The 15681-nt window shown below is 37.5% G+C and overlaps 1 protein-coding gene across 6 annotated transcripts in view; it reads right to left on the bottom strand.

Moving 5' to 3' along the window:
- CEP70 (centrosomal protein 70) overlaps window positions 1-15681 on the bottom strand; it is a 93355-nt gene that overhangs the window by 51054 nt on the left and 26620 nt on the right. For 5 of the 6 annotated variants that reach the window (XM_060099625.1, XM_060099620.1, XM_060099623.1 and 2 more), the window contains 5 exons: window positions 10208-10333; window positions 7523-7613; window positions 7275-7407; window positions 6524-6704; window positions 110-279 (listed from right to left, as the gene is read on the bottom strand). In XM_060099625.1, coding sequence (XP_059955608.1) covers window positions 110-279; window positions 6524-6704; window positions 7275-7407; window positions 7523-7613; window positions 10208-10222 — 590 coding nt within the window. In that variant the 5' untranslated portion in view covers window positions 10223-10333. The remainder of the gene's footprint in view (window positions 1-109; window positions 280-6523; window positions 6705-7274; window positions 7408-7522; window positions 7614-10207; window positions 10334-15681) is intronic. The other variant, XM_060099626.1, reaches the window with a different exon arrangement.

Here is a 15681-nt window from a genome sequence, read left to right as displayed (position 1 = left end):
AGAGGAATACGTCACCAGTTTAAAAGAGATATAACCACACCCACGATGAAATCTGTTTTTAAGAAAGTGATGACTCTAGCTACATATCAATTTACGTAGCAAACATTACTGTTTATCCAGGATGGTGTGAGGGACTCTCTTGCAGAGACGGGAGAACACTCTGTTTCGAGTGATGATGCGCTCTTCGTCCTCCTTTGTTAATCTACGGATATCCTTCTGCAAAGAAGCAATAGTCTCTTGTTGCTCCATTCGTTTTTTCTTATAATGCTCACATTTTTCCTGGAAGAAATTTTTCAAAAAATATAATTATGATATATACATCAAGGACATGCTGTCCTAACAATATTGTACACAAAGCTACCCTCACAATTTCTATCAGGCTGCTTCATTCAAGAACTTCAGTACTGAGCCTGTTTTTAAGTGGGTGTAAGCTCCAGGAACACTGATATGTCAGAAATGCAAAAACTATAACAAGTAAAATCAGTGTAAAATGGGGAAAATATAGCTTATAATTGCATGCACTCAAGGTTTCATAATAAGTAAAAGAACTCAATCTCCATAAAACTGATATGATTTTATATATATGTTTAGATGAAAATAATAATCAGAAAGAGACCAATATTAAGGATGTCAAAAAGAACCAAGAATTAAAATTAATATTCTTAACTGATCAACGATAATTCAGGATTTCAGATGGTTTAATCAACTTAGGCATTCATGTAATGTGGTAGACTGCAAACTCCGAGAAACCAGGAATTTGTTCAGAAATAATATGTACCCCAAGATTTATACAAGGGAATGTAAATCTTGAATACTCTCTTGCCTTAAGTGAAATATCACCGGCCTGGTTTTCCTTTATTCGATAATTTCCATCCCTCAGTGTCCTTAGAAAGCTCATAATCAACAGTACCATCATTGTTATTATTAATACACTTTTTATAAAGCTCAGTGAGAAACCCTATCCCCATCTGGCCTGCACAATACTAAGACACACCACTTTCAGAAGACAATGCCATAACTAAGCACATTTTCACCTGCTGATAGGGTCAAGTTTGCACAGACTTAAGAGACCCTCAGAGGAAAAAGGAGACTCGGCTTCTGGTACCATACCATCTGTCAGTAACCGCCAGCTATACCCAGAACTTATCCTCTGCCTCAGCCCCACCTTGGAAGCCAGGCAGGAGCTTTACAGCCAAGTGACTTGGGTCCCAATTCCACCTCTATAAATTAGCCATGAAATTAGAATGATTGAATTTTTCAAGGTTGCAGGGTGTAAAAGCAAGATACAAGAATCAACTGTATCTCTCCTAAGACATTCTTAGGTTAGTGTTACTCTAATACCCAAACCAGACAACACAAAAAAAAGAGAACCACAAACCAATATCCCTTAAACAATGATGCAAAAACTCAACAAAATACTAGCAAACCAAACTCAGCAGCATATTAAAAGGATGATACACCATGACCAAATGGGATTTATTCCTGGAATGCAAGAAATGGTTTTTCATACGTTGAACCAATGTAATAGACTACATTAACAGAATAAAAGGAAAAAAAAACATGATCATCTCAATTGATGGGGTCTGTGTGCTGCAACTACTGAGCCTGTGTGCTGCAACAACTGAAGCCTGCGTGCCTAGAGCCCGTGCTCCACAACAAGAGAAGCCACTGCAATGAGGAGCCATGCACCGCAACGAAGAGTGGCCCCTGCTCGCCATAACTAGAGAAAGCCCGTGCACAGCCACAAAGACCCAACGCAGCTAATAAATAAATAAATAACAAAACGACAAAAACACAAAACAAAACAAAAAAACCCAAATTGCCTAAAGGCTTGGGCCTCTGAGATAATACCCAAAGACCTACAGGAATAAAAGATTATCTCTGTTCCACTGATGTTATGTACATAGTTTACAAAAGACAAAAGTAGGACTATAAATCTGCCACACAGCCACTGAACTCCCAGCTCCCTGACAGATACAGATAAAGGCCTGACACACATTCTTAAGTTATTTTTGCAGGAAGCAGACCCCCGCCAGAGGAAAACTGCTGACTGCAAGCATGTAGACACCAGACTGGTTGAAACTAGAAGGTTGAGGATACTTGAAACTTCACCTTGATGCCAACCAGTGCAAGAATTGAGCACAAGCTGATCAGGCACTGTGCAGCCCCCTCCCTCACCCGGCCTTCAAAACCCTTTCCCTGAAAGTCCTCAAGGAGTTGGCACTCTTTTCCACCTTCTCCCTTGTGCTCAAGCTATCCTTTCAATAAAAAGCTTTGCTTGCCTAAGCACCTTGAGGGAGCGATATTCATTTCTATGGTATTGCTGTCCAAGAATCTGGAGAGGGCACAGTAACAATTTTAACGGCCCATGCCATCCTTCCTATATCTCTTTCCTCCCTACCTAGATACCAGTTACTTATAAGGCAGTCATGTGTTAGGAATATCTTGCTGACTTTAATATACATTAGATCTATTTTTTCATTTGGCCCTAAAAAACACTCAATTTCATGGCTCCCTGTGTATTTTTAAAAAGCTAAAGTCAATAGAGGAATCCAACACAAAGTTAAAAAAAAAAAAAATGAAGCTAAAGAACTTGTGGAGAAGTGTAAAAAAGAGCTTGGTGGCTTTACACCAGATGGTTTGGACAATACATAATAATTAGGGCACAGAGTATAGAGCTACATTTTTTTCCTGCTTTTTAAAAGTTTAAATAATAACAGGAAGGAAGTATTTTGTGCTATTTCAACTGTCAGCAGTAAATACATGTATGGAGAGAAAATAAAAATAAATATGGAATTGAAATATACAACAATAATATAAGTTGGAGAGTGTCAAAAATTGTTTTATGATGGTTACAATGTCATGGAATAAGGTAAAAAATACAAATTAAATTACATTTTGAGAAGTCAAGAGAGTGCATATTTTAATCTTTGAGGTAACCACTAAAAGAATAGTAAAAATCAGTTTCCTGATCCATATACTCTCTATGAAGAAAGAAGAGGGAGAACTACCTGATACTGTTCACATTGACTTAAAACTGAAATTATCTGCTTAGATCTTTAGAGGACCCAAAAGTTTATCAAACTTGATCCACAGAAGCTAAGTACAGAAAAAGGGAAACTGTACTGAAGAACATAGAAACTGTAAATACAATGTTGTCTTTTAGTTTCTGCATTTCCCCAGCAATCTCTCAACAGCAATCTTTCAAAATATTATTGTCAAACATCTGTTCATTTCCTAGATCTCTTTGCCACATACACACAAAATCAATGTTTCCTTTCTCTCAACTGCAAAATATGCAGCACTAAACCATTCTAAAATTGGAAACAAGCATATGCCAAAAAAAGAAAAATGCTTCTCAAACTGTGAAATTGTTCTCCGGGAGCACTTCCACCTTCCCCAAGAAAGCACAGATTACCTAGTACAGTACAGAATAGAGGACTAGTCTGTAACAGAACTGGACAACCAGGCAACACTAAGGGACAGCAGTTCCTTGGGTTTGCCCATTTCTGTCACATTCCATAAAAAGTACCCTTTAGGTACTTAAAAAACAAACAAGCAAGCAACTAATTTCAGTTGATCAAATTAGCATAGACACCCTACGCCAACACCAGGTTTTCACACCCCAATCCTAATTCTGTCTGTCCCCCACGGCAGACTGGAACATGAGACCTCCTCTGTACCAATTTATAAGCTACATAACGAATCTCTGGGACCTGAAACAAAAAGTTAATGGCCCATAATTCATTTAAAACAGATGAACTACTCGACAGAAAATACATGCCACTCCAAGTCACTGCTTACCAATGAATCCTCAAGCATCTATTCTTTCAACTGCCTAAAACCCTGGTACATTCGTAAGTCTTATATTTTAATAATTTGACTTTGTGATTTTTTATAGATCAACCTCTCTGGAAAAAAAAAATAGGCATCGTCCTTAAAAAAAAAAAAAAAAAAAAAAAAAAAAAACACTGCTCTCCCCTGCCCTCATCTCCCTCTGTCAGTACCACCTGATGGCTGCTTTCTCACATCAGTAAGTTGATGAGTTAAAGAGCTTCAGGTTTCCGCATGGTCCTATATCTGAGAGCAAGGTCAAAAACAAATGCATACAAAAATATTTCCAAAATCCCCCTCCCTGTAAAGAGAGTTTGAATGTACCGTTGATGAGGAAAGCAACCTAACAAAGCAAACCTAAAAATGTAAAGTTCTGGGCTTCCCTGGTGGCACAGTGGTTAAGAATCCGCCTGCCGGGGCTTCCCTGGTGGCGCAGTGGTTGAGAGTCCGCCTGCCGATGCAGGGGACACAGGTTCGTGCCCCAGTCCGGGAAGATCCCACATGCCGCAGAGCGGCTAGGCCCATGAGCCATGGCCACTGAGCCTGCGCATCCGGAGCCTGTGCTCCGCCACGGGAGAGGCCACAACAGTGAGAGGCCCACGTACCACAAAAAAAAAAAAAAAAAGAATTCGCCTGCCAATGCAGGGGACACGGGTATGAGCCCTGGTCCGGGAAGACCCCACATGCCGCAGAGCAACTAAGCCCGTGCGCCACAACTACTGAGCCTGCACTCTAGAGCCCGCGAGCCACAACTACTGAGCCCACGTGCCACAACTACTGAAGCCCGCGTGCCTAGAGCCCGTGCTCCGCAACAAGAGAAGCCACCGCAATGAGAAGCCCGTGCACCACAACGGAGAGTAGCCCCCGTTCGCCACAACAAGAGAAAGCCTGCACTCAGCAATGAGGACCCAACACAGCCAAAAATAAATAAATAAAATAAATAAATTTATTTTAAAAAAAAAAAGTAAAGTTCTAACAGTAGAAGATTTTGTTGACTGATGAATAACAGGAACAGACTTGGCCATCAAAGGATGACAGTGTCTTCTCCAGAATGATGATCAATACCAGCAGATAGAGCACTGTCCACCCCAAGCTGGCAGCCTAAATGAGGGCAGAACGCCAACTGCCCGCGGCCTCATGCCAGAGCTTCTTAGTATCTCTGGCTGATTCTCTCTGGCTCCTGAAATTTATATTAACTCATTAGATCCTTTCAGTGCTGCCAGTATAAACTGAGGGGACATCCAGACGCTGCCTGAGGAGTAGTGGTCCCTTTTAGGCAGCCTGAACTCCCTGTGTGCATATGATGTTGTGCCGACAAAAAGCATTTATGATGATATAATGTTTCTAAGGATCTGTAATGTCTCATAAAACTAAATACTGGTTATCACTACAAAAGATTTATTTTGTTTAATCATAATAAACACCAGAGGTTTGAAATAAGGGGTTTTTTACATTAGGAAATTAAGTATTCAATGTTATAACATTGTTATTTCAATAAAAAGTAATAAAACAACTTAAAATCACAAAGTATATTCCATATAAATGTTACATAAATTTAACTCAATAAGTCAAGTATTTATTGAACATCTACAACTAATAATAAAGCAGACACTTTCTTAGCCCTACACAAAATAGACAAAAATATTTGCCCTCATGGAGCTTACGTTCTAACACAGAGAGATACATAAACAAAACGAAGTGTATATAGTATATTAGCATGTTAGATGGTGCTAAGAACTATGGATAAAACAAAGCACGGAAGGCAATATGATATGTGGGGGACAGGACTGCCAACTGTAAGCAAAGTAGTCAAAAAAAAGAATCCCTGAGAGATTCTGATGTGACACGTGAGTAAGGAGACAGAAAACAAACCATGCAGCTATCTTTAAAAAAGCATGCACGGCAGAGGGAAAAGGAAGAACAAGATGTACAAAATCCCTGAGGTGAGAACGGTCAAGGACAATGTCAAAGAAAAGCAAGAATATCATTGTGGCTGGAGCAGAATATGCAAGAGGTATAGTAGATGAAGTCAGAAGGTAACACGGGGCCAGATCATGTAAGGCCATGGTAAGAGTTTTTGATTTTCCTCTTAAAAAAAAAAAAGGAAAGTCATTGGAGTGTTTTGAGCTACTATGTTGAGAGCACATTGAAAAAGGCAAGGGTGGGAGTAGGGGAACCAAGAGAGAAGCAGGAAAGAAATGAAGGTGACTTGGACCAGAATGGAGACTAAAAGAAGAAAGTTTGGGGAGGAAATTCAGGAACTCAGTTTTAGACATGTAAAAAAGTTCTAGATGTCTATTAGACATACAGTAGAGATATCAAGTAGGGTGCAGGATGTGAGTCTGAAATTAAGGGAAGAGGTGTGTGCTATGGATTTAAAAGTGCTGTGAATTAGACTGAGCATCACCAAGGGAGTTAGAATTTATAGGAAAGAGAAAGGTCTGGGGAATCCAACACTAAGAGGTTAGGAAGATGAGAAGAATCGGCAAAGGAGCTGAAAAACAACCAATGGGGTTGAGGAAAACCAAAAGAGAGGATGTTCTGGAAACGAAGCAAATAAAGTATTTCAAGGTAACGACAATGATAGGTCAAGTAAGATAAGGACCACTGAATAAGTAACACGGAAGTCACCTGTAACCCTGACAAGCTGTCTTAATACCATCATGTAAGAAAATGTTTAGCTCAGTACCTGTAAAGCTTTATGCTCCTTTTGAAATTCTTTTATTTTATTCTGTTGCTGGCAAACCCTATTTAGGGATTCATCCTCCATTTCACCAATTTTGGATTTCACACTCTCCATAATTTGTTCCAAGTCATTAGCTCGTTGTTCCTGATCTGCTGCTCGGCTGTGTTGTAGCTGAAGTTCATTTCTAATAACAGACACACAGTTCCTTCCCTTAGTAATAAAAATAGAGGCTTCCCTGGTGGCGCAGTGGTTGAGAGTCTGCCTGCTGATGCAGGGGACATGGGTTCGTGCCCCGCTCCGGGAAGATCCCACATGCCGCGAAGCGGCTGGGCCCATGAGCCATAGCCACTGGGCCTGCATGTCCAGAGCCTGTGCTCCGCGATGGGAGAGGCCATAACAATGAGAGGCCCGCGTACCGCAAAAAAAAATAAATAAAATTTAAAAAATAAATAAATAATAAAAATAAAACATCAACAAACATATCCATCTAATAACACAATGAGTTTCTAAAATTTCTTTGCATTCTTAAAATTTCTATCCTATAACACAAACCAACTGAAGAAATATAGGATACCATTACATATCTAAGCTAAGCTATTACCAAAAGATTTACCTAATAAAAACATTTTTAATTTAATATTTAATCAAAATGGAAAATTAAATTTCAAGATTTTTTTCAAGGGAGTTATTTTTAGAATGCATACCACTTGTACACAAACAATTCAAAAGAGATCTTTTTTTTCCATTTTCTTACTTAAGCTGCTTATTAGTTTCTATGAGCTCCTGGATAATGTTCTGTTGACGTGATGTTTCTTCCATCAAAGTTTTTAAATTCTCCCTCATCCTTTGTGATGACTGTTTGTCAAAAATGATGAGATCTAGATTTTCTGAAATGTAATACACATAGTAAAAATAAAGATAAGGAAAAAAATTTAACATCAAAAATTTTTTAACAGAAAAAGAACATTTTTATCTTAAGAAGCAAGAATAGGGCCTGATTACCTTCCATATCTGTTCTTTTGACTTGACATAAAGGTTTTAAGCCATGCATCAGCAACAGCACGTTTATGCTTTCCCATTCTGCTTCTTCCCGCTACAATTACAAGGGAGAAAAGGATCAACTTTAAGGTGTAAGGTGAAGAAATACCCTTGTATATAATTTCCTTTGTTTCCAGAATAACAGACTTTTTCTCCAAAAGCTTTTTTATACACATATAATGATTAAAATTAAAACAGATTTGTTTCTAACAAAATTAAGAGACTAAAAAGGATGCAAAGAAGCACAGATAGTTACATTATATCATTCCAGAATACTCATATATAGGCCTTCATGAATAAATTAAATAAAAATAAAAAACCTTGTAATTTCAGTGAAACAAGCAGAACTTAGGGTTTTTGTTTTTTGTGTTTTTAAAGTCTTTATTGAATTTGTTACAATATTGTTTCTGTTTTATGTTTTGGTTTTTTGGCCACGAGGCTTGTGGGTTCTTAGCTTCCAACCAGGGATCGAACCCACACCCCCTGCATTGGAAGGCCAAGTCTTAACCACTGGACCACCAGGGAAGTCCCGCCCTTAGGTTTTTTATTTAACTGAACCAGACCAGGCCCCAATCAAAATAAAAAGCTGCAAATTAGGTTATATTAATTGAAGAGTAAAGAAAGGTTGAGTCACTAAGAAACAAGTGTCACTTTAACCCTGACTAGGGTCACAACAAAATCAAAACATATCTGACTTGACAGAGCCAGTAATTTAGAGAGAACTTGTCCATTATACAAGGAACTAACTATGAAAAGGAGTCTGCCCATCCAGGTAACTGATTCTAGTAGAATCATTGTGAAAGACACTCAAGTTTTGTATTGCTGATTCTAAATATGTATTTACACCATAAACCTGAGAGGGTAACTCCCACTCTCTAAATTAAAAAAGAATAAAGACTAAAATAAGTAAAAACCTAACAATGGGAAGAAAAATAAGAACATAAAATACAGATAAGAACAGAAATGGAGATTTTTTAAAATGACACATTTAAATCCATGATATTAACAGTTTTATAACAGGCTCTTAATTTAAGTACAATGATCAATTTTGAAATCACTGTGTGAGGTACTTTGTGTTCTTTTTAAAAATACCTTAAGTATCTTATTTATTTGTGAAAATATAATTTGAGTGACTATTCAATCTATTTAAAATGCTTGAAAAAATATATTTTATACATTTTCATTAGTGTAGAGTATGTAAATATCATAACTTTAAGATTAATAATTTAGACTTTTCCCCTCCCATCCTCCTAGACAATTTTTAAAGATATTCTCCACATCCAAATGCCCCTCAGACATTAAAAAATCTACCAAGATAGATAAACAACAAGGATACACCATATAGCTAGAGAATTATAACCATTATCTTATATTTTTTAATGGAGTAAAATCTGTAAAAATACTGATTCACTATGTTGTACACCCGAAACTAATATAGTACTGTAAATCAACTATACTTCAATTTTTAAAAAATCTGTCAAGACAAAAAACAAATTATGATGACTCTCTGATAGCACTATGACTCAGTGCCAAACAAATCTTTCCTTTTGACTGCTGACTTTCTTCCCTTTCTTTATCCTTTCTATAACTCTCCTCCCTCCCACAAACTTTTCCCTTATTTATGTCTTCTGGTCACAAAGATTAATGACACAGAACTAAAATTATTGCTAATATCTGTCTTAGGAGCTAATATCTGTCTTAGGAGCCAAAAGCTCTGTGTGGGTATATAAGTGGATGCCTACTATGATTCATAAAAACAAAATGCTCTATAAATAACAATGTCACACATTTTGAATGACCCAGTTACACATATCATTCCTTGATAGCTCTTTTAAGAGAAAGAAAAACAATTGTTAGCAATTTCTGAAAATAGTTGAGAATGGTATTTTCCAAAATATGTGCTGCAGAACACCAGTCTAACGAAATATTCATCAGATTAGTGTTAAATAAGTAGGAAATACTGTATACTAAAGCCTCTTTTTGGAGACTGATAGTACAGTAAGTCCCCTACATACAAACAAGTTCTGTTCCGACAGCGTGTTCATAAGTCCAATTTGTTCTTAAGTCCAACAAAGTTAGCCTAGGTACGCAACTAACACAATCGGCTATACAGCACTGTACTGTAATAAGTTTCTAACACTTTTCACACAAATAATACATAAAAAACAAACAAACACAAAAAATAAACATTTTTAATCTTACAGTACAGTACCTTGACAAATACACTAGTACAGTACAACAGCTGACATACAGGGGCTGGTATCAAGTGAACGGGCAGGAAGAGTTACTGACTGGAGGAGAGAGAGGAGGTGGGAGATGGTAGAGATGAAGGATCGTCAGCAATAGGAGACGGAGGGCAAGATGCAATTTAACTCACGTCTGACGTTGATGGCACAGGTTCTGGTTCCTTGCTGGTACCAGATGCACGTTCGCATCTTTGAAAGTTCGCAAATTGAAGGTTCGTATGTAGGGGACTTAGTGTATTGTGAAGTCTTAGAATAATGGTATCACTTAATAGTCTTTAACCCATCATTTCCCAAAATGATTTTACTAAAGCAGCCTTTGAAAGTAAGATTTTTCACATTTGTAGATGTGGTATTCTTTGACATATACTTTGACAAACACTGGCTTCAAATATTTTAGGTTTACCTGTTTTTCAGTCATGAGTCTGTTTGATGATTTGCTGGACTCCTGGGCTTTAGGGGCTGCTGTAGATACAATTTTCTTTGTAGAGTCAAAGGAAGTAGAGGTTGACAATAAAAAATTGTGAGTTGCCTAAATTAAGAAAAAAGTGCAACAGGTGTTAAAGGAAATTACATCTAAAAGAAGCTACTACTCTTAGGCAATTTAAGTATTCCTGTGTCAAAACTTTTATGACTTCTAAGAAAACTGATTTTAAGAATTTTATCATGTTCTCCTCCAGAAATAAAGCATTATGGGGTTTTACATACATACACACAAAGAAAACTATTTGTTTTAACTAGATAATATGAAAAGCAAGTGATGCTAATAAATAAATTGATGTTTTTTGGAAGCTGCTTCCCCAAAAAACTAAAAGAACTGTGTCTGACCCAAAGTTACAGGCCAGTCTAACAATTCACTGGACTAATTTGAAGGGTAAATGACGTGCCACATTCTTAGGTGGTCTTTATTTATTAAGTAGCTAAGAAGCTAGCAACAATGGATTCTGTATGGCACACACAAAGGTTTATATTAAGTTTACCCTCCCATCACGTGCTCTTGTTGTCTAAGACTGTGCCACTCTGTAGGAAAATATTTCCTTGGATTTTCTGATATCTATCTAATTGCTCCTTTGCAGAGGCACAATCACACACACACATTCATTAGCATCATGGAATCTCAGAGCTTGAGAGAACCTCGGAAATTGTTTAATCCAAAATCTATAGCTGCCCAGAGCTGGCAAGAGAGAGTGTTGGGAGAATTATACCAATATATCAGATACTAAAACCGTCTGAGACCCAGAGAGGTAAAATGATCTTCCCAGGATTCCTTAGAAGTAGGTCTCTCTGCTGCTAGTTCAGTATTTCTTGCAAAGGACCATTCTGTCCTTCTATATCTGCTTCAGGTAGTAAAATCCAACTAAACAATTTACTAGCCACCAATAATTCATGTTCAGCTAAACCTAGTAACATGTTACAAATTCTCAAATTCTGCCATTTTTGCTGCTTGACATCACAGAGTACTCTCTCCCCTTTAAATTCTGGTCTCCAACAACTATGTCACCCACTATGTTCACCCCTCCCACCTTTATTTTAAATAAAGATACTTCTCAAAAATATCAGCCAACTTCAACGGCTATCACCTTTTAGCTAGATTTTAAACTTTTCGTTAGAGAAATTTTCAAAAATACACAAAAGTAAAGAAAGAGTACAATGAACCCAAGTATTCATTAATCCAGGTTCAATGATAACCAACATTCTTCCATACTTGCTTCATTTCTTCCTTACCCACTTATATTTCAGTATTCATCTCTAATAAATACAGACCCTTTTTAAACATATCTTCAATACCACTGTCACACCCAATTATAGTAAGAATTCCTTACTATCACTTAATATCTAGTCCATGTTCAATTCTCCCCCAAATGTCTTAAAAATGTCTTTTGGGGTTTTTATTCAAGGAATCCATATAGCATTCCTAAATTTCTTTTAATCTGTAACAATCTCACTCATCTCCCCAACCCTCTTTTTTTTTAACCTGACATTTATTTGTTGAAGAAATAGGCCATTTGTCTTATAGAATTACTCACATTTCAGATTTGGCTTATCGTATTCTTATCATTTAACATACTTCTTCATCCCCTATATTTCTTGTAAACTAAGTTACATCTAAAGGCTTTACTAAATTCAGGTTCAGTATTTTTTGGCAAGAATACTTCAGAGGTGATGCTGTGTTCTTCCTACTGCATCACCATCAGGAGTCAGCCAGTTTTAAAGTGGGAAGAATACATCTGTAGCAGACATATGGGGAGTAAATATCAATGTAAGAGAATCCCCCAAGAGTGTGGAGCCACATATTCTGACAATCTCCCTAACAGCCACACCAGACTTCTTTCAAGTCTTCAAGTGTCATCTCCTTCCAGGTTCTAAGCCTAGGCACTCTTATCCTTTTCACTTAGTTAACTCATACTTGACCTTCAGCTCTCGACTCATTTCCTTCTTCAGGGAAATCTCCCCTGATCCCATGACTAGATCAGGTCCTTTTTTAATATGCTCTTCTAGCACTACAAAGAGTAAAGTATAAAGGTTTAGAGTTCAGAGTCAGGTGGCCTGCGTGACTAGCAGCTTAACCATTTATTAAACTGTGTGACATGGACAAATTCAACATCTTTGAGCCTTGATTTCTTCATCTGTAGAAGAGAAAACATAGTAATGCCTGTATCTCATAGGTTGAATTAAGTCAGACAACATATAGAAAGTATGTAGAACCTGAAACATAGAAACTTATAAATAATTGGTGTCATTGTCATATATCAGTATGCTGAAAGAAACAGATCTTACCTAATCATACCACTGTATATTATCTTAGACTTTTCCTACAAATTACACAGCTTAATCATCTGTGTAATTAGTTTTATATGAGTATGTCTAGATAAGACTAAATTCCATGAGGTGAGTAGCCTACTTTTTGGTAATAGTAGAGTGGGCAACTCTGCCTCCAAAGACAATGAAAAAAGCTGAATAAACTATGTTAAAGAAATGTCTTCTTCTTAAAAGCATTAAAGAACTAATAAGATAATGATGAATTATCAAGGGAAAAAAATCAAGAAGATGAAAACTCACTTTTTCCCTGAAGGCATTTGCCAAATCCAAAGAAAAATCTGTGAAAATGAATGCTAAAATCAAAGACACTCCCCCATTTAAAACTGTTACCTAGATGGGCTATAACTCTCAGAATAAGGGTGAACCAGATGTAAACCACCTCTGAAACCTAGCTTCTCCTCCTCTGGGTCATTCTTATATGTCAAGAAGGTCCCACATTAATAGTGCTTCCATTGATTTACCAATTTTCAAGAAAATGAATTGGTTCCTTATCTTCTGAAGATAATCCTGTTTTAAAAATCTAATATTGGGGCTTCCCTGGTGGCGCAGTGGTTGAGAGTCTGCCTGCTGATGCAGGGGACACGGGTTCGTGCCCCAGTCCGGGAAGATCCCACATGCCACAAAGCGGCTGGGCCCGTGAGCCATGGCTGCTGAGCCTGCGCGTCCGGAGCCTGTGCTCCACACGGGAGAGGCCACAACAGTGAGAGCCCCGCGCACCAAAAAAATAAATAAATAAATAAATAAAAAAGTCTAATATTACTATGAGGTTGTGAATTTAAACATATTTTATACATTTCAGTTCACTGCAATTATTATTATTATTATTATTATTATTATTTAAATGGATTATAGACCTAAATGTAAGACCAGATACCATAAAACTCTTAGAGGAAAACATAGGCATAACACCCTTTGACATAAATTACAGCAATATCTTTTCGATCCATCTCCTACAGTAATGGAAATAAAAATAAACAAATGGGACCTAATTAAACTCAAAACCTTTTGCACAGCAAAGGAAGCCACAAACAAAATGAAAAGACAACCCACAGAATGGGAGAAAATATTCGCAACCAACAAGGAATTAGTCTCAAAAATTTACAAACAGCTCATGGGGCTCAATATCCAAAAAACAAACAAACCAGTCAAAAAATAGGCAGAAGACCTAAACAGACATTTCTCCAAAGAAGACATACAGGGACTTCCCTGGTAACGCAGTGGTTGAGAGTCCGCCTGCCAATGCAGGGGACACGGGTTCAAGCCTCGGTCTGGGAAGATCTCACATGCTGCGGAGCAGCTAAGCCCATGTGCCACCACTACTGCGCTGGCGCGTCACAACTGCTGGGCCCACGTGCCACAGCTACTGAAGCCTGCATACCTGGTGCCCGTGATTCTGCAACAAGAGAGGCCACTGCAATAAGAAGTCCACACACAGCAACAAAGACTAGCCCCAGCTTGCTGCAACTAGAGAAAGCCCATGCACAGCAATGAAGACCCAACGAAGCCAAAGATAGATAAATAAATAAATAAATAATATATATATATATATTTTTTTTTTACAAGAAGAAGACATACAGCTGGGCAAGAGGTACCCGAAAAGATTCCACCACTGCTATCTATTAGAGAAATGGGAATCAAAATTATGAGATATCGTCTCACACCAGTCAGAATGGCCATCATCAAAAAATCTACAAACAATTCCAAAATATAGCAGAGGGAGGAACACTCCCAAACTCATTCTACGAGGCCACCATCACCCTGATACCAAAACCAGACAAGGATGTCACAAAGAAAGCAAACGACAGGCCAATATCACTGATGAATATAGATGCAAAAATCCTCAACAAAATACTAGCAAACAGAATCCAACAGCACATTAAAAGGATCATACACCATGATCCAGTGGGGTTTATTCCAGGAATGCAAGGATTCTTCAATATACGCAAATCAAACAATGTGATATACCATATTAACAAATTGAAGGAGAAAAACCATATGATCATCTCAATAGATGCAGAGAAAGCTTTCTACAAAATTCAACACCCATTTATAATAAAAACCCTGCAGAAAGTAGGCATAGAGGGAACTTTCCTCAACATAATAAAGGCCATATATGACAAACCCATAGCCAACATCGTCCTCAATGGTGAAAAACTGAAACCATTTCCACTAAGATCAGGAACAAGACAAGGTTGCCCACTCTCACCACTCTTACTCAACATAGTTTTGGAAGTTTTAGCCACAGCATTCAGAGAAGAAAAGGAAATAAAAGGAATCCAAATGGGAAAAGAAGAAGTAAAGCGTCACTGTTTGCAGATGACATGATACTATACATAGAGAATCCTAAAGATGCTACCAGAAAACTACTAGAGCTAATCAATGAATTTGGTAAAGTAGCAAGACACAAAATTAATGCACAGAAATCTCTGGCATTCCTATACACTAATGATAAAAAATCTGAAAGTGAAATTAAGAAAACACTCCCATTTACCACTGCAACAAAAAGAATAAAATATCTAAGAATAAACCTACCTAAGGAGACAAAAGACCTGTATGCAGAAAATTATAAGACACTGATGAAAGAAATTAAAGGTGATACAAATAGATGGAGAGACATACCATGTTCTTGGATTGGAAGAATCAACATTGTGAAAATGACTCTACTACCCAAAACAATCTACAGATTCAATGCAATCCCTATCAAACTACCACTGGCATTTTTCACAGAATCAGAATAAAAAATTTCACAATTTGTACACAAACATAAAAGACCCCAAATAGCCAAAGCAGTCTTGAGAATGAGAAACGGAGCTGGAGGAATCAGGCTCCCTGACTTCAGACTATACTACAAAGCTACAGTAATCAAGACAGTATGGTACTGGCACAAAAACAGAAAGATAGATCAATAGAACAGGATAGAAAGCCCAGAGATAAACCCACGCACCTATGGTGACCTTACCTTTGATAAAGGAGGCAGGAATGTACAGTGGAGAAAGGACAGCCTCTTCAATAAGTGGTGCTGGGAAAACTGGACAGGTACATGTAAAAGTATGAGATTAG

Source organism: Mesoplodon densirostris, chromosome 5 (genome assembly GCF_025265405.1).
Source record: "Mesoplodon densirostris isolate mMesDen1 chromosome 5, mMesDen1 primary haplotype, whole genome shotgun sequence".
Classification (NCBI taxonomy): Eukaryota; Metazoa; Chordata; class Mammalia; order Artiodactyla; family Ziphiidae; genus Mesoplodon; species Mesoplodon densirostris.
Note: the sequence above shows the minus strand (reverse complement) of the source record. Positions and strands in the feature narration are given on the sequence as shown.